We start from the raw sequence: 23910 nt of genomic DNA on the forward strand, positions 1-23910 counted from the left end.
TACATTTTTTCTAAACTAACAAAACAATGTTACAGTGCACAGAGCAACAGAGACATAGTTCATCTAGGAATTGAAGTGATTGAATATTGTCCAAACACAATTTGAACATCCTAATAGACTGAGACATGGACACAACTGCACCGCTGTGGGAACATGAGAGGGAGATCAAATACATCCCCAGGTGGTGGCCCAACACTACACTGCTGAAACTTGATCGGGGAAAGTGGGAGGTTTGGAAAAAGGAACACAATGCAGGTTTAATTGCATCAAGTCAAATCTTCAGATTTATTCATAGACTTATTTTAAAGTAGATTTGTATAGCATGCATGATATAGTACTAATGGACATGGGGACTTCAGCCAGGCCATGGTGTTCATCCAGTTGTCTGCTCTCTGCTCTGCCTTACAGACAAATACACACAAAGTGAGAAACATTCACTCCCACACAGAGATCTGGGTCCTGTGTTTCGTGGTTATCAGCCCTTTCATGGCAAACTGAAGCTGTCATAAAATATTAACTGACTGATGGAGGGTGAGGCTCATGTAAATCGAGTATCTTCCCTTATATGCATACACGCCATTCAAGCACATTTAAACAGGTGCACAGGAAGAGCTAGAGACCAAATTGCCCCATTATAAGACTCATTTGCCTTCAAATGTTTTGTTCAAAGTTTGTTATTTGTATGAACACTTCCTGTTCTTTGCAGCTCTCATCCCACCTTTAGATGGAGAATATTTCTAGCCTTACTGCATCAGTTTGCAATATTAAATCAGCCTGGTTCCTTTTTTAATCAAGAAGGGGTCCTGGCAGAACGTACCTGCTTGCTGGATGTGTGGAGAATGAGGCAGGGAGGCGTCAAAGCTTGAGTAGCATTGACAATACATTTGTTATGTAACCAGTACATTTTGGCTTGTGGCTTTCTCAGTAACACAGAACATTTAAATAGGGTGGCGCACCTCTCTCCCATGCATCATCCGGGATTGTTGTTTGCTTTACTTGTATACATAATGGCAACATATTTTCACCATACAAAACAACAGGAGGTATATGGGGCGCCAGTTGTATAGTTGCACATGTTAAAACAAACAGCAAATCTAAATGTTAAATATTAAATCTAAATGTTAAATCTAAATGTAAATATAACATGTTAAATGTTACATTTAAATATAAATGGCAATGCTCAATGCTAAATGCTCAATGTTAAATCTAAATGTCGCAGGTGAAACTAAATACTTATAGTAATATGCAAATCTAGACTGCCTGTCACTTGAAGTACCAGAATAAGCAGGGAGGCTGCTAGAAGTGGGGGAGCTGGAGTTAAACCTGTTGAAAAACAGGTTCAACTCATTTGCCAGTTGTTCATTTCTCTCAGCTGTTCCTCCACTTTTCCAAGAAGCTGGTAATCTCTCTCATCCCACTCCCTACGTCCCTGCTGTCGTTGTTCTCCAGTTTGTACTCCAGTTTCCTCCTGTAGTTGTCCTTACTCTCCCTTGTGTTGTTCAGAACAAGCTTTTCTGTCCAAGTGGCCTCATAATTAATAACATTTTGTTTGTTTTGCTGGGCTCATTCTATGAATATGTGTGTCAATGGACAGGATAGGACAGGATATGGTAGGGTAGCATAGGACACATCAGCTAGCCACCCTTCCATAATCACAGGGGCCAACAATATATGACTGTACTCAGGGTGTTATTGAGATTGAACTCACCTTGGTTCAGTGACTGCCACATTTTAAATACAGTTTAAAACCAAGAGATTCAAGATTCAAAGTGTTTGTTGTCAAATGCACAGTAAAGAAACATGTTCTCAATAATGCAATGAAATTCTTCCTTTGTTTACCACAGAATGCCAGCTGTGGCTCTTTTTTCCCAGAATATATGTACATGCAGACGTTTTGCAATTCACAAGCTGCCAGACACAAGATGTGTCCAACTTCACTTTAAGGTCCATTCTAAGCGCATGTGTCCATCATACATGTGCATGTTGAATACTGGACCTGAAGTGGCAACTCAAATTGCTTTACAGGGGCATAACGATTAGATTAAAAAAAGAACGATACATTAAAAACAAGTAGGGCAAGAACTACATTCAAGATGATAAAGTTTTTGATTTAAGCACAAATTATTATTATTATTACTATTGTGCTTCATTTTCAGGATTTATATTTTGCTCTGCTTTGCTTGTCATCTTCTCCTTATTTACTGGGTTACAATGTCAGCTGCACTGAACCAGAAAGGGACTTAAATGTAAAACCTTTAACAGCAGCGTAGACCAAACCATTCATTCTTAAAGCATCCTTGTTGTATTTATGTAATCGAGTTTTTCAATAGTTCTTTCAATAGTCTTTTGAAACTTTGATTAAATTACCAAAATTAGCTTTGGGAAGGCACTGACATCTGCAGTCATATGACTCATGGAGGGTCCGATTCATAGACTGTGTGCCTCTTAATGGGTTCAGTGGTAAATTATTATGTCCTCCACCCAGTCAGTTGCTGGTTATCCCATGGCTTCAAAAGTACCTGCAATGTCTCAAATCATGTTGGTAGACCCTGCCTCTTGAAATGAGATTTTCAGTGAGCACAGTGAGGATTTACACATCTCACCAACAAATATGAAAACTGACCTCTACACAGACATCATTCTACACAAAGGGGCTCAAACTTTAGACTGCAGGAACAAGAACCTGACAGGTGTGGTTAAGAATGTCACACGTCTGGTATTTTTTACTGAATCCGGCTGGGCAGGATAAGCGATTTGGATCACTTCATCACTCTTCGTTGTGGATGTTTGTTGGTTTTGTTCACTGTTGCCAACTCCTCCTCCTAAAATTCGCTATGAGTCGTTTAATGACGAAGACCGCAGCGTGGGTCCTATCTCCTAATGCTCTGTTGCGTCACGTCTGTAGGTCTCTCTGTGTGTCTGGCTGTGAGTGTGTAACTGTCTCCTCCTTTTTCCTAGCTGTTTGTTTTACTGCATTCTATCCCTGACCACTGTCCTGTGAGGATGTATCTCGCTCTCTGATTTCCCTTTCAGATTTCTACGAGGGCAGCTACCTCAATGCACAAATGATCATTTCCATGCTTGTTCCTTTCCCTAGCTTCCTCATCCTCTACCTCCCTTTTGTTTAACACTTCTGGACAAAGGGTTGGTATGTGTGATCGAGTTATGTATTCTGGGAGAGGTACTTCAGTCGCTAAGAACATTGCACAGAAGTTATTTGGGGACGCATTACTTCTGTTGGTCCTTGGATGACACGAGCCATATTAAATAGAGTTTATGCAACATTAAAAGGGAGATTCAGGTTACATTTGGCTATCAATAATAATTCATTGTTATCAGGGATAATTATTAATTATGATGAATAATATGATCCAGTTTACATTAGATCACCTCGGGACACTGCCCTTGAAGAAGGGAAAACATAGCAAATTTACCAAATCAGTCTCATAAAAAGGCACTAAACTGTTTAGTGAGTGTTAGTGACTGTTTACTGGGTTCTTGACAGTGTAGAAGTCAGCAGCATTCACTATTGAACAATATTAAATGGTCAGCAAGAAAGTTCAAAAGTCTTTATTCAACACAAAGATGAAAGCACACAATCTATACAGGTCTGTGGTGTGTGTGTGTGTGTGTGTGTGTGTGTGTGTGTGTGTGTGTGTGTGTGTGTGTGTGTGTGTGTGTGTGTGTGTGTGTGTGTGCGTGCGTGTGTGCATGGCAAAACAAATGTGGTTGAGATATGCTCCAGGCTCAAGGAATGTGTGTGTGTGACGTGATGCCATGTTACAGAAGATAGTTAGTTGCATGCAGAGATTCTTGGTCTGTGTGAAGCATGATTCAACTAACGTCCAATTAGACGTCTAGGAAAGCAAACTACTAATGACTTTTTTTTGGGGGGGGGGGTTAATTGTTATTCTGAATATGCAAATAGAACACCCTGATTGCTATTTAACAAATTATTTGCACAACATCATATGAAAGTCACAATAATACCTAAACAGTGAACAAACACATAAGTTGAACCAGAGTTTGAAGTCCTGTGCTTAGCCGTGCTATGCTATGCTATCTAAGCCCAGTTCAGCGTTAACAGTCTTTGAAGAAAAAGTGCTGGTGGTTGCAAGAGAAGGTTGGGATTCCAGTGCTGAACAATGCTGTTCTTGCTGTGCAAGGTCTGATGAAATTCAGCAGAGTAGGAAACAGTTCAGAAACACCCAGTCAGTTGCTGGTTATCCCATGGCTTCAGAAGTACCTGCAATGTCTCAAATCATGTTCGTAGGCCCTAGTGCCTCAATGAGCACTAGGGCTGCCCAACAAATTGAATTTTCATCATCATCGCGATATCAACATGTGCAATAAACACATCGCAAAAGACTGCCTGACACGCGATGAATACGAAAAATAATTTTGTTTACATGCGCCATGCATTCTTGCAGCCAGCGACACCACGGAGCAATATGCATTGTGTGTGTGTGCATTTGCGCTCCCCACAATTAGTGATGGAGCTGCTATATGGACTTATTTTTGATTCAGGAGAGACAACATGTTGCAAACACAGGTAGCACCTGCAATACAAAGACCTATATCAATATATAAAGACCTACAGGGACAATTCAAAACTAACGTTAGCCTGTATAGTAGGGATGCTCCAATCAGGGTTTTTTGCCCCCGATCCGAGTCCGAGTCCTTTGACATTTGAGTATCTGCCGATACCGAGTCCCGATCCGATACTCTTATAATACATTTAAAAAAAAAGAAAAAGATCGAAGAAAACTATCCAAGGTGTCCCTTATTTATTATTATATTTTAATAAGTAACATACACAACACATCACACACAATTTTGCATGCAAGCAGTGCTTGAACATTCTCCGGTCAAAACAGAAAAAATACTCTTCACATTAGAACATAGTGCAACTCATCAAAGGTGCTTGCCAGGCTGCTGCTTCCTTCACGACGTGGGGACTTGCTCACTGGCTCTGCTGCCTCTGGCTCTTTGCTGGTGGTGGCCCTCCTCTCCTCCATCTTCTTTGCTACCTCCTCGATGAGGTGGTCTTTGGCATGCGCCAGGTGGGCTGACTTGGTGAAGAAACTAAAAATAGATAAATAGATAAATTACACACAATTCAAAACAACCTAAGAAAGACACACCACATAGCACAGCATAGGCAATTAAATTACAGATGGACTCAAATATATAAGTAAAAATCTAACAGTAAAACTCTACATTGAAAGGGAAATAAAGTATTGGCTTAATTCTAGTGTGTGGTGATGAATTTATAGTGATCACATGTTGCACAAAAGGTCCATTTTAATTTAACTGTACTTGCCCATCTTTGTATCTGGGGTCGAGTAGAGTTGCCATGTAGAAGAGTGGCTCTGTTTCCACATTTGCAAAGCGTTTCTCCACTGCCTCAAGGAGAGCCCTCTTCATTGTCCTGATTCCCTGGTCTTGCTCTTCCTCTCTCGAGAGAACACGTCTGAATGAATGAAGGGATGATGGTTTGTTTCAACTAACAAAAATGTTACAATTCAAAATGATAAATAAAAAATTACCTGTAATGGCAGGCAACACGTCAGCTGCAGATGCAGTCTCTCTGCTCACATCCCTGGTCAGCTCTTCAAAGGGAACAAGCACCTCTGCTGTCTTCGCCATCAGCTCCCACTGGTGAGCAGTCAGTGTCGCTGGTAGAGTGCGTTCAGCAGCATACACACTGAGAGCCCGTTTTTGTTCTAACAGACTCTGCAGCATGTAGAGGCTGCTATTCCATCTTGTCTGCACATAATAAATATAAGATATCATTAATCATGTGCTTTCATTCACTTTATTTTTGTGCAGAGAACTATTATGGCTGTGCAGTGGATATACTCTAGCTTGGCTATGGGGTTATTATTTATTAGTATTCAGCATTTTGGTCAACTGATGTAGTTTTTAAATGTGCCTTATAAATAAAGTTGACCATGACTATAACAAAGAAACAGTGTTGGCAAGACAGGTGCAGAGGTATTTATTTATTACTAAAAGTGCATGGAAATAAATAATAGAGGATTAAAAATAAATATACAAATGGAAAGAGGAATCTCACCTGCACATCTTGCTGCAGACGCTTGACACCCATGTTCAAGTCCACCTGGATATCTTCCAGACGGGAGTAGGCCAGAGGGGAGTGCTTGAAATGGCCGACTATCTTTCTTGCGTTTGCCAGTGTGTCTGTGACGCTGCGCTGGGATAGCAGTCCCTCGTGCACGACAAGTTGTAATGTGTGCGCCACACAGCCCAGACTCTGTACTCCCATGTCCAGCATGGCTCTCTTCATATTTGCGGCGTTATCACGCAAAATGACATGAACTCGTTTTTTTTCTATTCCCCAGTTGTTCAGCATCTTCTCAATCTCCTGCTGGATGCGCTCAGCTGTGTGGGAGCCTCGAAATTCATGCGCGTGCAAAGTCGCACGGCATAACACAAAGCTGGAGTTTATCCATTGAGCAGTGAGGCTTAGAAGGGACATGGGGCACACAGACGAGCTCCAGATATCTGTGGTGAATGCGACGTCAGGCACATCTTTCAGTAGGACAATTAACTTGTCGATAATTTTTTTCTGGAGCGCTGGTAGGGCCTTTTCCGTCATGTGGCGTCGAGACGGCATTTCGTACCTTGGCTCCATGTACTCCATAAGCATTCTAAAACCCGGGTCGTCTACCAGGGAGAGTGGCTGGTCACTCATTGCTATCATTTCAGCAATTTTTTGGGTTAACTTTCTCGACTTTTCGCTGTCATGGGGCAGTTTCTCCTTCCTCTTAAAAGCCTCTACCACTGTGAGCTGGTGGCTAGTTTTCGGCTTGATTGTTTGCATAAACTCCGCATGTTCGGCCGGGTGTTTGTTTTTTAAGTGCCGAATTAAGTTTGTGGTATTAAACGACGCTTTGTCCTTACCACCCCTCGATATTCCAACTTTGCAAATTTGACAGTTTGCGACTGCATCGTTCTCCTCACATACTTTAAAATACTTCCACACAGCAGACATGGTGCGCCACAACTCGCCACTCCGCTTCAAAACAAACTAGCATGCTGGTCTTCTGCACATGCGCATGCCGTAAACGGTGGTAGTAAATACTCATTTTATTTTTTATTTTTTTGAATCACCAATAGCCCATATATCAACAATCTAATACAAATAATGACTAAATAAATATATATAAAACCGATCTCTGATCGGGTCGTAACGTCCGAGTCCCGATCGAGTCTTCAGTTGCGTGATCGGCCCCGATTTCCGAGTCACGTGATCGGATCGGTACAACCCTACTGTATAGTAACTGTATAGTTAATAATATGCATACTAAGTATTTGTTTATTTATCGCAAGTTATATCGTCATCATAATATTGAACAGTGTTATCACACATCGCAGATTTTCCTCATATCGTGCAGGCCTAATGGTATAATGGTATATAATATCAGCAGCTGAAGCAGAAAGAAACTCACCAAGGTGTTCACCAGAATGTAGCTCAATGTGGTCTCTGGAGGGATTAAAGACTCCAACTGTAGTTGTGCCATTTTTAACTTCACTGAGTGAATGTGCCACAACGATGTCACACAGACAGATGTTTATTCACTAGTGTCAGTAGCTGACACCCATTTAATTTGCAATATAAATCGTTCCAATCTGTAGCTCTGATAAGAGATTCAGCTGTGAGAATACATATCAGTCCAGATGTTCCTAAATGCTTTCTGTTTAAGAACCATTGGATTATGGTATATTTATATAACTTGAATGGAACAGAGCCATTGTTAATGTTATTTATAACACCAGTTTCCAAATTTGATGAAATATCTGCTTTAAATAGACCTAGATTAATAACTGGTGGTCAGGGTGTCCCACAGCATCTTGGAGTGACATGAGAATCAATTAAAGTGTCAGGGATTAAGACCAGATGTGTGATATCACATAGCAAAGGTCATGCAGGACGTTATGGAAGGGTAGCTAGCTGATATGTCCTGCGCTACCCTACCATATCCTGTCCTATACTGTCCACTGATACACATATTCATAGAATTAGTCCAGCAAAACAACAAACACAGTTTTATAAATTATAAGACCACCTGGACAGACAAGCTTGGTGGAGGAACAGCTGAGGGAGACGAACAACCGGCAAATGAGTTCAATCTGTTTTTCAACAGGTTTGACTCCAGCTCCCCCACCGCTAGCAGCCTCCCTGCTGCTCCTCTACGCAACAACTTAAGGATTTTTATTTTGTAAACAAAACAATAATAACTTAAATTCAGCAACAACTTGTCTCAGCGTCAGTTATGCACAGCGTCAGTTATGCACGGCGTGAGTAAACTATTTACCCGTCTGGGTGGACATACCTTCCCGGCCAAAAGGTTGTTTCCTACTTAGAACATTTGTGCCAATTACAACAGCGACACTTGATAACATAAATGACATTGTGAACAATATTATGGCTCCTACAGATTTTGTTTTGTGTAATTGAACATCAAGTACAGACTTATAGAGACATGTACATGTTGGCAAGAGAAGACAGATGGACTGAAGGAGGAGTAAAGGAATGCATCTATGTCAAACTGGAATGACTGTCTTTGAGGAAGCGATCTAAAACATTGCTTATCACCTGCCTACCTGCTGCAAGGACACGTCCACACAGAGTCTGAAGCCTGAAACTCCGCTCCAGATTTAGATGGGAGGGGCCCATTTGGATAGGAAGTGAAACATCATCAAGATAGCGGCAAACAAGTCCAGTTGCCTGTGATAAAGTACGCTGGATGTGCAGTAGAGTTTTAGTTACAGATACGGTTTCAGCATTAGCCTGTAAATGATCAAAACAGTTAGTATGCTGCGCTCCATCTCAAGGATCCACATTTTTGTCTTTTTTGCCTTTCTTCTTGTCCTTTTGGGGTAAGCCTTTTCACTTGTACTTCACCACTGCATCTCATTTTTAAGGAGGGGAAAGATAAAAACTATTAAACTATTTTTTAAACAAAATTTGAATTTCAGTAGTTCTAAAAGACTTTTTAAAATGACTTTACAACTAGGCAGGGCAAAGTTTATTTGTACATCACAATTCAGACACAAGGCAACTCACAGTGCTTCACAGGGGCATAAAGATTACATTAAAAGAATAGAAAATGTACAATACATTAAATACAAGTAGGACAAGAAGTATCTTCAAGATGACACATTTTTTGATTTAAACATATAGTTGAAATATTGTGCTTCATTTTCCATCCATCCATCCATCATCTGTACACATTATATGTACGCCGCTTAATCCTCTGCAGGGTCGCGGGGTGCTTCATTTTCATGACTTATATTTTGGTCTGCTTTTTTCTCCTTATTTACTGAGTTACAATTTCAGCTGCACTGAACCAAAAAGTAAGTTCTCTTGTGAGAACAGTAAATAACAGCCAGGCCATGTAAAAGTAGTGTGAGCTGTTGACATGGTGTATGAGGACACACAGATTTGTTTAAGTGAACTCTCTCAGCTTCAGGTTGACAATGTCTATCCATCTTTTATTGGGTCTGCGCTCACATTCGCTTTTAGCTTCTGGTATCAATAAAATGTAAAATGTAAAACCTTTAACAGCAGCGTAGACCAAACCATTCATGCTTAGTGTCCTTGTTGGATTTATGTGATCAAGTCTTTCAATAGAAAACCTCAGATTAAATGACTAAAATAAACTTTAGGAAGGCACTGATAGATTTACACATCTCACCAACAAATATGAAAACTGACCTCTACACAGACATCATTCTACACAATGGGGCTCAAACATTCAGCTTTAGGAACAAGAAGAACCGGATAGGTGTGGTAACTAAAGTCACATGTCAGGTATTTTCCGTCTACATCAGCTTTTGGCTGTGCAGGATGAGCGAGGCGGATCAATTTAGCTCTCTCCATCCTGGGTGTTCGTTGGTTTTGCTTTGTGTAATTGAACAACAAGCATTTGATACGTGGTAACAGTGTTACCACACCATTTTTCTGCCCCTCAGGGTAGATGTAGATAAAAATCATGCAATCATATCACACTGCAATATTCATATCAACAACTACATGTCTTCCTCTGCTCCTCTCTTATGTGGGGTTCCTTAAAGGGTCAATACTGGGTCCAATCTTGTCATTGTTATGCAACTTTTCGAACGATCAGCCTGTGACATTTCTTACTAGTTGTACTTCTTGTTTTAACCTCATAACAATCTTACTAATAGGATGTCTCAAGATTTCCGCCATCTAAATTCTGATAAAGCTCAGGTCATTGTGATCAGTCCTAATTGTTATAGTCAGGAGGACATAACAGCCTTCCATTTTGATGGAAAAGTGTCTTGTAATAGAGTGAATGGTATCTCTGTCTCAGCCACTCCACCCCCATCACTTGTTTCTGCACTACGTCACTTCAGTGAGAGGGCAGGATCACAGCATTACACACGTTTACTTTAAGTTTTCCACACATAAATGTTCTTATGACATGATGAGTTTTGTTTGTAGTTAGCACCTAATCATGTCTGACAAATTGTAACAGACCTGGGATTTGTATATACGACAGTGGTGTTGCACCAATTCCAAATTCTACATAATTCAAACAACATGGCAAAAAGTAACACCTAACTCATCACAATTCAAGCTAAAGGAAAAGCATTGTGAGACAAAATAAAACATGATAACGCTAATCTGATTTTGGACAAAAACTTCCACAGAGAGAACCCTCAGAAAAATGTCCTCAATGAGGTCTTGCACATATTTTTTGCTAAGTTTGTGTTTGTACCATGCGTTCTGTATTTGTTGAGTTCTAAACATTTCATGTGGCAGGTTATGTTACGTACTTGTTACTAAACAAATTTACATTAAATAAATAAATTAGTAAAGGTGGTTAACGTATCGGTCTTTAATTTTTTTAAACACATTTACGTATTTTTATCATGTATTTATGTTTTCTGGATGGTAATTTACGCTGTATGCACTTTTACTGGCTGTTCTCTGGTTAACTTGTACCTGTATGTCTTCACAGGGGGGTCTATATTTACTTAGGGTATGACGTCTCCACTCTCAGGTAAGTCTGCTGTAAGACTTAAAGTACATATCAATTCAAATACACGCAACAGAGCATGAAACTCACTTGTCACACATTGACACAGCTGCTGACTTTAGTCAGTATTAAGCTACTTTTCTAATTAAATGCATTCTCTGAAGTTACTCATTAATCCTGTCACTCATGTCACTAATCCCGTGTCAAACTACATGTTAAAATAATTTTGAGATCATTTAGAACTGGGGGAAGGAGATCAGAATCAGCTCAAGGTTCAAACAAGGTTTTAATCTTGTACAAGAGGAGCATTCACAGAGCAACACGCAGGTCTGTTACAAAGTAAAGACTCAGTATGTGAAGACAAAAGCATGGTATTTATCCCTCTCTGTGGGTGTGTTTTTCACTACAATAGTTCCTAATTTATGACCTGCACTTAAAGGGATACTTCAGAGAGAAGGAAGTGATAAGCTCCAGTGGTTACTCAATACCAGACATAATTAATAAAACGGACTAAAACAAGGTCACAAGTTACAGGTCATGTTAAACAGCTACATTGAACATTCCTGTGTAAGACCTCAGTTCACATCTTTGTTTGAAATACAAAATTTCCATCACACTACACACCTTTATTTATTTTCCATTTTAACATGTGAATCTTGTCATGTTATTAACGAATGTTGTGTTTCCTTTTTAAGCTTGTGCCAGCCATGTAAGGAAGGCTCAGAGCCAGATGTGAAGGACATAATGACAAAGGTTATGGATGACATAGTGGGGCCACCAGATTGCGAGGAGAAGGGCAGCTGGAAGATCGGAGACCTCACAATGCAAAATGGGTGAGAGTGCTAACAGAGAGAAACAGCTGGGCCAAATACACCTCCAGTTTACATTTGCAGTGACTCAGGTTTACATCTTTGCCCTGTAAAGGGATCATCTACAGGGTCATAAAAGTAAAAGATCACAAATACAGTATGAAGTGGAGAAAGCATTTGTTTTGGGAGCCTTACTTGTTTCCTGTGTCACAAGTGACACCCATAGTGCTTCTAATATAATCCTCCCTTCTTTAGAACAGTACATTTCATCTGATGAGAAACAAAAAAAACAAGCAGCTCTATATAGAAGAGAACTGGGCATAAACAAGCAATATTTATTGAATAATTAATAAGTAACTAGTGGAATAGAAAGGTGCAATTATTAGTCCTAATACATTTAGCATTTTCGCACTTATGGTTCCCTTGTCTCAAAGAGTTTGGGTTTTTTCAATGTGTCTTTGGTTAAATGTATGAAATGAGGTCTGTAGTTACCACAGGCTTGAGATATTAACATGTTTTGTTCTACAACATAAAATACACAATTTGACATCCAACAATTCAAATATAGGGCGCTTATGTGTCTTGGAAAGAGGCATTTGGTAACAAGTGGCTAAATGAGACGACAGAAGCTGTCAGAGACATCAAACACTGAACAGGGAGACTCATCTTCTCACTGGTCCATCTTCACAGGCTGACTTTAGTTGCAAGCTATTCTAATTCTAACAATCATTTTATTCTAATCAGTCTGGAAAAAATGTGTATGTATTTGTGTAGTAAGATGCTTAGTGGTGGTGGTATTTAAATCATAAGATGTTGTCTGTTTATTGCCTTACATCAGCTTTTGTACTGCTAACAATTTAATTTAAAATCACAAAAGTGGTCTTCATCTGTGAAGATTATCTTGCTGTGTGAGTATCATACACTTGTGTTTGTCACAGAGATTATTTTCAACCAAAATAATAGAAAGTCCAATTAAAAAATTCCAATACACTGATAGTCAAAGGAACAAGGGCAATGCTGTATTATGGTTCATTCTATCACTGGTTGTTCAAATTTTGACACAAAGAGTTCCATTTTTCCTGCAAATGAATATCATTTAGTCAGTCTCCTTAATTTCTAATAATGGGTATTGGCCCTTTAATAGCCATATTGGTTGACCCAAAATTTTCACAGTGTGGTTTTGGTACTTTGGTACCAATGTTTTGGTACAGATGTGAATAATTTTTCCAAACCCGACTGAACCTTTACTGAGAGACAAAAAAAAAAGAAAAGAACACAGAGAGCATGTCACAGAACGAAGAAGCTATGCACTGCCTGTCCCAGTTATCGTTAGCAAGACAGACAGATTACAGAAAGATTCACCAGCACTGCAAGCTAGCACACATGAATGTCCATCCATTCATTGTCTGTAACCACTTTATCCCTTTTCATGGGGTCGCAGGGTTTTTTTTGGTTTTTTTTGCTGGAGCCAATCCCAGCTGTCTCTGGGCGAGGGCAGGGTACTCCCTGGACAAGTCGCCAGCTCATCGCAGGGCCAGCCAGCAACTTCCGATCGCTAGCCGACCTGTTCTACCCGCTGAGCTACAGCCACCCACACATGAATGTAATAGTTTCTAAATAGTTAAGTTTACCTGACTGCTGTTCATGCAATTCACTCTCAGATTCTCAAGTTATGCTCAATTTTCTTATCTTTGAGTTGTATACATTGACACGAGGGGGAGGGAGGCCCTTAACTCAGGTGGACCCTACCCAACTTCTGTAGTGTGCGTACCGTACAGGGCTGAGTGGCCGGTAGTTCAGGAACACAGCACACAGCAGGTCTGACATGACACGGCTCCATGAGATGACGATGCTTTCCTCCACCGTCTGGTCGTCTGGTTTCATATTATGGGTCATCTATGTTAAGTGTTTTACTTCAGCCCATTAATTTTCGGTATCTCTTGTACTTTACACTGTGTATTTCCTTTTTCACTGAACTAAGTTAAATTTGATTAGATCTTTTCTCTTTTTTCCAGGGTGAAATATGCTCAGCCAAGCACACAGCAAGGGTAAGTTATTAAAAACCATATACTGAATTATTCTGCTGGGAATAATCATGTGTTTTAAAGAAACAATAATGTTCAAATCATCTTCTGTAATAAGTTTGTGTCTGTGTACAACTGTGACGTCACTTTTGGTGAAACCTTTATAGCTTTTATAGACATTTTTGCATAAATTTTAGTGACCCTAAAGCCCAGGTGCAAATATTGTGTGTGTATTAAAATGGATGTCTGAAATGGACAATACATTTTATGGGAATATAAATGTTCATGTAATATCTGTCACATTATAATAGCTACCATAAGGCCACGATAACTTTCTGATTGATCGGGTAAAGACAATTTTGTTGTTTGACAGACAAATCACTCCACTTACACCGTCTGCAACCTAAAGACTGTAATCTTTGACGTTGACTACATAATGGCGACCTGCCTTATCATATATGACAATAATTACATGTAGGTTGTGAGCACAAATAAGCAAATCTGGCCCTCTGTTTCAGTGAACTGTGGCTAGGTGCCACAGCTAACTGAATGTTGCACATATGGAGCCAAACTAGAGGAAAGAAAAGATTTAATCACATAAAATGTTTTAATCCACAATTTCTTTGTACTCCACAGACGCACTGACGTGAACTCAGTGACAAACTGGAACGTTCCTCTGGTTTGGGAGGGAACCTTTGATCCAGTGGTTATCGATGCAATCTATAAGAAAATGGACCCAAGAATTGCTGTGGTGGTGTTTGCTGTTGGCAAGTAGGTGCACAGGATTTTTCACACATGATACTGTGGGAAGTGAGGTTCAACTTGACCCACTGCTCCAAGCTGAAATCTTCATCCTACAGCCGTAAATCTACTTCACATGAATGCATCTTATCTTCTTGCATTGTATTTTTCTCCTGTTTTGTCTTTTCTTGGCCTAAATTAATTTCTTATCCTTCTGGTTTGCTTTTTCCTACCCGAACAGATACACACGCTTCCTGGAGGCCTTCCTGCAGACAGGTGAGAAGTACTTTATGGTTGGCTTCAGAGTCACTTACTACATCTTCACAGACCATAAAGAAGAAGTCCCTAAAGTGAGTTATACTTTCCCTGTGTAAATTATTGTCCTTGAAATGATTGTCCTTGAACATACACCATCTAACAATACATGCCACAATATAATTTTACTTCATAATACTTTATAATAACAAAACACTTCACAGAAGACATCTGGCTTGGCAGGAAAATAATAGATGTAACTGATGACATTAATGTCTCAGTCACAGTAGCTTTGTCAGTAAGCCAAGGTGTGTAAATAAAAGGCCAGACAGGAAATGGCACACCTCACGCAGCATTACTAAAGTTGTGTCGTGTGCAATATATGAGATTTGAGATAGGAGGAAACACATTATGAAGTTGAGGGAGAGATTAAATGAGACTTCAAAACCCAATGATTTTATGCGGGCAGAGAAGACGGGAGGGGATGGTGTGCCATGATTTTGTCTTTATTTAAATGTAAATGTACTTCACTCTTTCGATAAAACAGTTACAGTGTGTGTTTGGCTTCCTTCATCTCAGTAGTGAAGGGCTCTGTGGAGCAGCATCTCAGGAAACATTTGAGGAGGCTAGGAGGGAAGGAAGTGTTTCAGACAAAATTTTGACCATTTAAACGCAGTATTTTGTTGGGTTTTGTTGTTGATCATCAAATTAACAATGGTTGAAGATTTCACTTGTAATTAATCCATTAAAGTTTTTATATGACCTGTCAGATTGATCTTGCTGAGGGGCGGAAGATCTCATTAGTCGATATCCCCAGTGCCACCCGCTGGCAGGACGTAGTACTGGGCAGGATGAAATGGGCAACCATCACCATTGACAAGCAGGTAAGAAGTGAAAGGTGCAGATGCTTTAGGATCATCACTGCTTGGTCTTTACTAGCTTTTCTTTACATAGAAAAAACAGATGACAAAAATGAGTCAACAGCTCTGTCATCTTATTTCTTGTTAATATCGTGTAATCACAAATGTCATCTGTGATATTTGCAGATCCGTAGCGAAGCAGACTATCTATTTATGATGGACGTCGACAGTGTCTTCTACAACCGATTCGGAGCCGAGTCTCTCAGTCAACTGACAGGTGTTCTCCACCGTATTTTCTACAAGGTTTCACTCTCTTCCATACAGTATATTCATTTCAAGTTAATAAAACATGATGTAATGACGTGATTTTAACTTCTTTCACCTTATTTTATGCTGCTTGATGATTGATTGTCGACTGATTCCTCTATAAAGCCATGTGTTGTGCATTTTTTTGTTTAGTCTCAATCTGATCAGTCACTACATCTGTAAGTCTGTATTTTGATTCATTTCCCACCATTTTTTTCCTCAGAATTATGATAGGGATCAGTTTACGTATGAGCGCCGAAACCTGTCCAGGGCCTACATCCCTTTCGGTGAAGGAGACTATTATTACACTGCTGCTGTGTGGGGCGGATACCTGGAGGACATGTACAAGCTGGTCAAGTAATCAAAACCAAATGACCTTTTCAGTTGTTTCTGTGCTATTTCTAGTATTAAGAGGACCAATATTCAGTTGAAAGAGATAATAAGATGCTCTGTGACTTTGGTTACATCACGCATAACAACTGTGTCTCATCTCAGAGTTTCTCCCTCTTTTATTTTACAAGATACTGTTACATGCAGTCGGAGGAGGACGCCAAGAACAACATTGAAGCTGTGTGGCAGGAAGAGAGTCACCTTAACAAGTACAGTGTGACATTTCATTCCCTTGTTTTTTTAGGATGTTCAAGATGTGTTATAGAGTATAAATATCTTATCTGCCCCCCCGGCTCTCTCTCTCTGTCATAAAGGTACTTTTTGTACAACAAGCCAACCAAGGTGCTGTCTCCAGAGTACTTGTGGTCAGACTATGATCAGGTACAACCGGACATTAAAGTCGTCAGGATCTCCCAGTTGGTCAAGGACTATGCAGAAGTGCGGCCCAACGGTGGACAGTGATGTCAAGATGATCATATTCTGGCCATGAAAACTACATAAACTAAAAAAACTGGGATAGCTGGTGTCCATAAAAGGTTATTTACACTTTGTATCATCTGTGTATTTTTCTTCTGTAAGGTGCAGAACACAGAACAAGGATTTGTATCATGAACTCTGTAGATTTATTTTCCTGCTTTTCAAAGGTGTATAGATTCTCATGTTGCCCCCCAGTGATATTGTAGTGCACCTGCATCATCTGGATTCCCTAGGATTTATGGCTGTCTCCAATTTCATTGCCTGGTTCTGACCAGAAATGTAATCCCACTGTACACTGATTTTAACTTAACTGAATTTAACTTCGTGTTTTTATAAAGAAACTGTATTAAAAAAGAAAAAAGTTGTTGAATAATAAAGTTTACTCTAACCTTAATCATGACTAATTACTTGACTGCATGTGCAAGTATGCATTTATCTGTGTGTGCCTTTAGTTTTATGGGGACTGTTCAGTGGATGTTTCTTGAAGATCAACATTATCAGCAGTATTAATGTGTCTAACTTAAAAACAAATGTTGAAAAATCTCATTTACTTACTGTAAGACACTAATAAACATTTCTAATAACATTTCCATAATGAACAACAGGCACTGTTTAACAGATACGAAACAATACAACACGGAGACAATATAATTTGGTATTAGAAAGAAGAGATTAAGATGGCATAATAGAATGATATCATTTTCTGGCTTTGGCACATTTGGATTTCATCAGTTTAAGAATATCACTATAATATTGTGTGAGGATGGGTGTTTGTTCGTTAAATATACATATAATTTAGCCTGAGGAGTAAAGAATTTAGTGATTAAAACATTGACCAATATGTGAACACATTCCACTCTCCCCTCAGCACAAGCAAACATCAACAAACAAAACAAAACACAATTTAGAACATGGAGGTCTGCTAATTAAAAGGAACACACTTCCTGCTTCTTTTTTTTCTTTTTTTTCAGATTTAAATTTTATATATGATTTCAAATCTGTAACTTGAAACGTGTGACATCAGGGCAGTCTTTCAAGCCGTTAGATTTTGTGAATGTAATATTAAATAACAATAATGAAATACTATAACCATAATTAAATCAGTGGTATACTTTTCATCTGGGGAGAAGCTGGATTTAGTAAAGACTGTAAAATATCAATCTGTGTTAGAGTGACATCTTTTTTCAAGTATTTCTGAATGACATTTCTGTGAATAGAACCAAAAGGCAGTAAAACAGAAACAATTCGTGAAAACATGTTCAATAGTTTCTCCCTCGTAGTCACAAAAAGAGCATCTGTTGTTTGCATCAGGGAAAAAACCACAAATACTGTCAAGATGTGACTTCTTACCTTTTCTTCCAGCCCAGACAGCCGTCAAACGTTGCGTTGCGTGATTACGACAGTGTCGTAAAGCGCCAATGTTATGGTTGGAAATTTGACCAGTCGTCCTCTAAGCTAACCTGTCAGTCGCCCTTCAACACAACGAGAGACGCTCTTCTCAGCCAAACCAGACACCAATCTAGCGTTAAACCATGGCGGGGACAGTTGCACGGAAAGCCATTGACCACCTGAAGAGCAAAGAATTCAGGGAATATTTGATGAGGTATGTATAGGAAGCTGCTAGCCATATTATCTATTGGCACGCATGCTAATGTAGCTAGCTGGCGGTTGAGTCCTTCGGTTACAACCAGGTAACGCTAGCTAATGTTTCACGACCAGCTGAATTCACCCTCCTGATATATCCAGCTAACGTTTTATAGAAAGTACACGACACGTTGTTAACATGTTGTGTGTTACTCTCTAAAGCATTTGCATCGTTTTCCCGCTGACATTTTTCAAGGACAGAGCTTTTTGTCAGCAGCGTTCGGTCAACTTGTTTGTCCAGTTTGTGAGGTATGCTGAATAGGGAGAAAAGGACTGGATGAACGCGTTTTTTAAAAAAAACATTATCTTACTAAACTAATATACTTGTGAGATATAAGTTGTCCATTGCTCTAGAAACAGTCAAAACACGATCAGCAAGCTTTAAAAGTAGGTCGTAACCTGTGAGAGGCTCTGATAGGATAGGATAGGGTCGCAGGAAAACACCCATAATACAACAACATCACACTGAAGGTGTTTCAGCTGCTTTGCCTCTGACAACAGCACTGGACTCAGTTGTACTTTTGAGGATGTGACCAGTGTTAAAATATGGCTGTGTGGGCAAAGACAAACACATGTATTTACTTCCTATGTTGTCAAGACGGAAGTTAATGTGTACACGATGCTCTGATGGTATGTGGACTTACCACAGACCAGCAGCCGCCTTGAAATTTAGAGCAAAGGTTAAATTATGACACATTGACGTCAGAGGCCACCTGTGTTTACAGGTGTCACGGATAAAAGATGGAGATCTGTCTGTTATGTCTTGAAATCCCCGTTGCAAGTTAAACCAATGATGTCTTGCACAGTATTTGGCACCCTCTCTATTGTTTCTTTGGCTTTCTGATTGGTCTTGTGTTCTGTCATTGTGCAATAATTACAGTCATAAAAAAGTTTATTGTAGTCAAATATTACCACCCAGGTACTACGATCTGATTTAGAAATGTGGAGGCAAAGCAGATGATTTTACTCCCTGTAGGATCTTGGGGCCCTAAAATTGAAAGTAGTTCTCCTATCATTTGTGAATTGGCTGAAACAGACTCATGATGACCTATTTTGGGTGTTTAGTAGCTCTTGTGTGACTTGGCACATATCAGCATGATTTATCTGTATTTCTGTTCTTTTCTCTTCTATGTGGCCCTGAAAATAAATAAACATTCGACAGCACGGTAAGCAGTCATCCTGTACATCTATCTGCCTGTCTGCTGTCTGTTTTCTATCTGCGTCTCTCCATGTTTGTGACTGCCTGCTGGTTTATCTGTCTGCATGTCCACTGAGTGTGTATGGGTGTATGGCTCTCCGGCTTTTCATAATTGGATTCACAGTACAGATTTTACTATTAAGTATGCACATGGTGAACACTGATATAGTTTTGTTCCACTGTACAACCTGTTTCAGTTAAATATCCAAACCATATAAAGTCAATGGTCCAAATAATAATTTGTGCCTCCACAGCATTTCTGGGGTCCAGTAGCAAACTGGGGTCTTCCTATCGCCGCCTTCACAGATATGAAGAAGAGCCCTGAGATTATCAGTGGCAGGATGACCTTCGGTAAGACACACAGACACATGTACTGATAAACCCTGATGTACAGATGCAGGGTGTACACACACACACACACACACACACACACACACACACACATTGTTTTTTAGTTAACTTTGTAAGGTTAGGGTTGTACATTCTACTTTATCTCAAGCTTACTTAGAAAAAAGAGCTTCTTTAAAGTAAACCACAGCTGCAATTCTTGTTAGTCACTCATTTCCCTTTTTTCCATTCTGAATGAGAGGGCTTGTACATTGGCCTCAAAAGGGGACTAGAAGAAACAAGAAAGCCTGAGAGAAGAGTAAGACTTCTGCTGTTGTAAACAATTGTCTGTTTGTTTTCTCCTTTCTCTCAGCCCTGTGCTGCTATTCACTGCTCTTCATGAGGTTCGCCTACAAGGTGCAGCCTCGCAATTGGCTGTTGTTTGCTTGCCATTTGACCAACGAGGCAGCGCAGCTAGTCCAGGGAGGTCGTCTCATCAAATACAAGTAACCAATATTTGTTTGTCTGTTTGTTTTAGTGTCATTATGAACATTTTTATCATGAAACACTGTAGAGCCTTTGCACGGCAGACTTTTAACTAGTCAAAGCAGGAAAAGTACAGGTGAAATGGCTAGCATTAATGACTGCATTATTCCATTTAGGTGAGCTCGTTCCATGCCTTCACTTGTGTGTTTTTTTATGTAATGTCATCGTTTGTGTTCTTGCATGTTATTTGTTAGGACAATAATGACCAAAATATTAGTGTATGTCCAGTTACGTTCTGCCTAGTTTTTAATTTTTAATTTTTTGAAGAGTTCCGTTTGAAACTAGACTGACATACACTATATTACCAAAAGTATTCGCTCACCTGCCTTTACTCATTCTATGAACTGAAGTGCCATCCCATTCCTAACTCATAGAATTCAATATGATGTCGGTCCACCTTTTGCAGCTATTACAGCTTCAACTCTTCTGGGAAGACTGTCCACAAGGTTGAGGAGAGTGTTTATAGGAATTTTTGACCATTCTTCCAAAAGCGCATTGGTGAGGTCACACACTGATGTTGGTCGAGAAGGCCTGGCTCTCAGTCTCCGCTCTAATTCATCCCAAAGGTGTTCTATCGGGTTCAGGTCAGGACTCTGTGCAGGCCAGTCAAGTTCATCCACACCAGACTCTGTCATCCACGTCTTTATGGACCTTGCTTTGTGCACTGGTGCACAGTCATGTTGGAAGAGGAAGGGGCCCGCTCCAAACTGTTCCCACAAGGTTGGGAGCATGGAATTGTCCAAAATGTTTTGGTATCCTGAAGCATTCAATGTTCCTTTCACTGGAACTAAGGGGCCAAGCCCAGCTCCTGAAAAACAACCCCATACCATAATTCCTCCTCCACCAAATTTCACAGTTGGCACAATGCAATCTGAAATGTACCGTTCTCCTGGCAACCTCCAAACCCAGACTCGTCCATCAGATTGCCAGATGGAAAAGCGTGATTCATCACTCCAGAGAACGCGTCTCCACTGCTCTAGAGGCCAGTGACGGCGTGCTTTACACCATTGCATCCGACGCCTTGCATTGCACTTGGTGATGTGTGGCTTGGCTGCAGCTGCTCGGCCATGGAAACCCATTCCATGAAGCTCTCTGCGTACTGTACTTGGGCTAATCTGAAGGTCACATGAAGTTTGTAGCTCTCTAGCAATTGACTGTGCAGAAAGTCGGCGACCTCTTTGCACTATGCGCTTCAGCATCCGCTGACCCCTCTCCGTCACTTTACGTGGCCTACCACTTCGTGGCTGAGTTGCTGTTGTTCCCAAACGCTTCCATTTTGTTATAATAGAGCTGACAGTTGACTGTGGAATATTTAGGAGCGAGGAAATTTCACGACTGGATTTGTTGCACAAGTGGCATCCTATGACAGTTCCACGCTGGAATTCACTGAGCTCCTGAGAGCGGCCCATTCTTTCACAAATGTCTTGTTTCACAGTCTGCATGCCTGAGTGCTTGAATTTATACACCTGGGGCCAGGCCAAGTGATTAGAACACCTGATTCTGATCATTTGAATGGGTGAGCGAATACTTTTGGTAATATAGTGTATCTTTAGCACTTAATACAATAGTGAGACATCTTTGAGATTCAGGCCATGAAATTGTTTATGCACCCTGACTGTTTGCGTGTTTTTTCAGATTGGAGAAGAAGACAGGATCTTAGCGGCCAAGTGAAGCCGATGCAGACATTTACTGCAGAATGGCACCATGGTGCTCCAACAGACATCTAAACCTGGACATCAAAGCCCATCCACCTAAACATTTTCTTTAGTCATTGATACTGTGGCACTTACACAATTTTTAACCTGACCGATCATCCTCAAGAAGTTTTAGTCACTTTTTACTACACAGACAGAAAAAAGCAGACACTTTTCTTTAAGAAATTAGGTCAACTGCTGTGATTTATTTTTAGATTTATGCAATATTCATCATTACACACAAAAATATAATGTGGGTGAATGTCTACCAGCCTGACAGTTAGATGCTTTACACGCTGGATCCACTGGCTGTTGCAGACTAGGCTGACACAATCACCAATCATCTCATTTCATATCAGTGATATTTCATAGAGAACCTAGGCTGTTGTCAGTTTGTGCAAATAGCACCCTTAATAGCCCTTTGTCCACACCACGGCAGGTTATGGCTGGCTAAGTATATAGATTCTCATTCATTAACCTTTGCTTGAACACAGAGGACACGAGCTAAGCTTTGTTTGTTATGCCCTGAAGCCAGAAATAATGCTGTACAACAAAAACATTGTGTTTGAAGATCTAATTTGGCATCTTATTATTAAAGTATAATAAATAATGATTGTTAATGTATGTGATGCAGCTGCCCACACTGTAAAGCTGTACATAGACTGTCCAGGTTATGAACCTACATGACTGGGCAAGATAAGCTGCTTCTGTCAGTGCTGACCAAACATGTACTGAGTGTTGTTGTCATACGTCATTCACATTAATTTATTGTCTGTGTATAATTCACATTATTTTTCCCTGATTAATAATTTGATTCTCTGGGTTTGTTATAATAAACAGGCTGTATCCAACTTGAACACAATTCAGTAAGTGAGTGATCTTTGTGCCATGGTTATTTGTCAGGAAGTTAATATTTGTAATGCTGGGATTTGTTTGATTTTTGTTTGTCTCAGAGTCCTGTTCATGTGACCTTTACAATGTCACATATTTCAACAAGGTAAAGTCACAAAGGCCACTGCTCCTTGTTTACACTCAACACTTGGCAACCTAATGCCCATTTTAAATAATCAGTAAAATCTTTTCAGCAAATTCACGAGGTGAAAATGAAATTAACTGAAAATAAGCAAGTCATTACTTTTATTATTACTTTGGTGTTTCAACGTATACACTCAAACTCAAATTTATTTATTTAACCTTGAAAAAATATTGAGGATGTTGACAATGCTGTTCAGACAGAAAACAGTTAAACAACAAGACAAAATAAAGGATAGAGGCTAAGTATGATCAGAAGTACAAACGGGGTAAAAACAATAAAGCAGATTAAAAATAAATGAATATAAGACTGAAAAACTGGTACATTTACAGCAGCAGCAATAATGAGAAGCATTTACAAGCAAATAAAACAGGATCAGAGATGAGGACTCCAAATAGCCTTAGTGGCAGTGAAAAGTTTAAGGTAAAGGGCCTTTGCAGATTATTCTATGTATACAGTGCACTGTAAGGAAATTACATTTTGACCTAATTCTGTTCTGTCTAATGAAATTTGGAGAAACAACCCAAGTACCACGATTATGTGAGTTCAAAGTTAAAAGGGATGTGATATAAA

General features: G+C 39.8%; 3 protein-coding genes across 3 annotated transcripts; 2 read left to right on the top strand and 1 right to left on the bottom strand.

Moving 5' to 3' along the window:
- Positions 1-4772: 4772 nt before the first annotated feature.
- On the bottom strand, positions 4773-7238 carry LOC119017790 (zinc finger BED domain-containing protein 4-like). Its single transcript, XM_037094824.1, has 4 exons — positions 6080-7238; positions 5550-5769; positions 5324-5473; positions 4773-5085 (listed from the first exon to the last, which is right to left on the bottom strand). The coding sequence occupies exons 1-3, from the start codon at positions 7016-7018 to the stop codon at positions 5424-5426; spliced, it is 1209 nt and encodes a 402-aa protein (XP_036950719.1). The 5' UTR covers positions 7019-7238; the 3' UTR covers positions 4773-5085; positions 5324-5423.
- A 1560-nt stretch (positions 7239-8798) lies between these two features.
- LOC119017792 (globoside alpha-1,3-N-acetylgalactosaminyltransferase 1-like) lies at positions 8799-17228 on the top strand. The gene is made up of 11 exons (XM_037094826.1): positions 8799-8907; positions 11016-11057; positions 11729-11866; positions 13858-13890; positions 14503-14637; positions 14849-14957; positions 15633-15746; positions 15909-16025; positions 16252-16385; positions 16550-16627; positions 16733-17228. Exons 1-11 carry the CDS (start codon positions 8825-8827, stop codon positions 16878-16880), a joined length of 1131 nt encoding a protein of 376 aa, XP_036950721.1. The 5' UTR covers positions 8799-8824; the 3' UTR covers positions 16881-17228.
- A 1074-nt stretch (positions 17229-18302) lies between these two features.
- On the top strand, positions 18303-23166 carry mpc1 (mitochondrial pyruvate carrier 1). The gene is made up of 5 exons (XM_037094830.1): positions 18303-18498; positions 19702-19705; positions 19992-20088; positions 20438-20570; positions 22246-23166. The coding sequence occupies exons 1-5, from the start codon at positions 18428-18430 to the stop codon at positions 22268-22270; spliced, it is 330 nt and encodes a 109-aa protein (XP_036950725.1). The 5' UTR covers positions 18303-18427; the 3' UTR covers positions 22271-23166.
- The last annotated feature ends 744 nt before the right edge of the window (positions 23167-23910 follow it).

Source organism: Acanthopagrus latus, chromosome 4 (genome assembly GCF_904848185.1).
Source record: "Acanthopagrus latus isolate v.2019 chromosome 4, fAcaLat1.1, whole genome shotgun sequence".
NCBI lineage: Eukaryota > Metazoa > Chordata > Actinopteri > Spariformes > Sparidae > Acanthopagrus > Acanthopagrus latus.

What these genes read in the sequence shown, in the direction of transcription:
- LOC119017792 (XM_037094826.1), top strand. Translation starts at nt 8,825, where the DNA reads ATGATCAAAACAGTTAGTATGCTGCGCTCCATCTCAAGGATCCACATT. An exon ending in CCATCACCATTGACAAGCAG is followed by an intron (nt 15,747 to 15,908) that starts GTAAGAAGTGAA and finishes TGATATTTGCAG; the next exon opens with ATCCGTAGCGAAGCAGACTA. An exon ending in GACATGTACAAGCTGGTCAA is followed by an intron (nt 16,386 to 16,549) that starts GTAATCAAAACC and finishes TTATTTTACAAG; the next exon opens with ATACTGTTACATGCAGTCGG.
- LOC119017790 (XM_037094824.1), bottom strand. Translation starts at nt 7,018, where the DNA reads ATGTCTGCTGTGTGGAAGTATTTTAAAGTATGTGAGGAGAACGATGCA. An exon ending in GTCTGCAGCAAGATGTGCAG is followed by an intron (nt 5,770 to 6,079) that starts GTGAGATTCCTC and finishes TATTATGTGCAG; the next exon opens with ACAAGATGGAATAGCAGCCT. An exon ending in CGTGTTGCCTGCCATTACAG is followed by an intron (nt 5,474 to 5,549) that starts GTAATTTTTTAT and finishes TCATTCATTCAG; the next exon opens with ACGTGTTCTCTCGAGAGAGG.
- mpc1 (XM_037094830.1), top strand. Translation starts at nt 18,428, where the DNA reads ATGGCGGGGACAGTTGCACGGAAAGCCATTGACCACCTGAAGAGCAAA. An exon ending in CAGTGGCAGGATGACCTTCG is followed by an intron (nt 20,089 to 20,437) that starts GTAAGACACACA and finishes CCTTTCTCTCAG; the next exon opens with CCCTGTGCTGCTATTCACTG. An exon ending in GGTCGTCTCATCAAATACAA is followed by an intron (nt 20,571 to 22,245) that starts GTAACCAATATT and finishes GTGTTTTTTCAG; the next exon opens with ATTGGAGAAGAAGACAGGAT.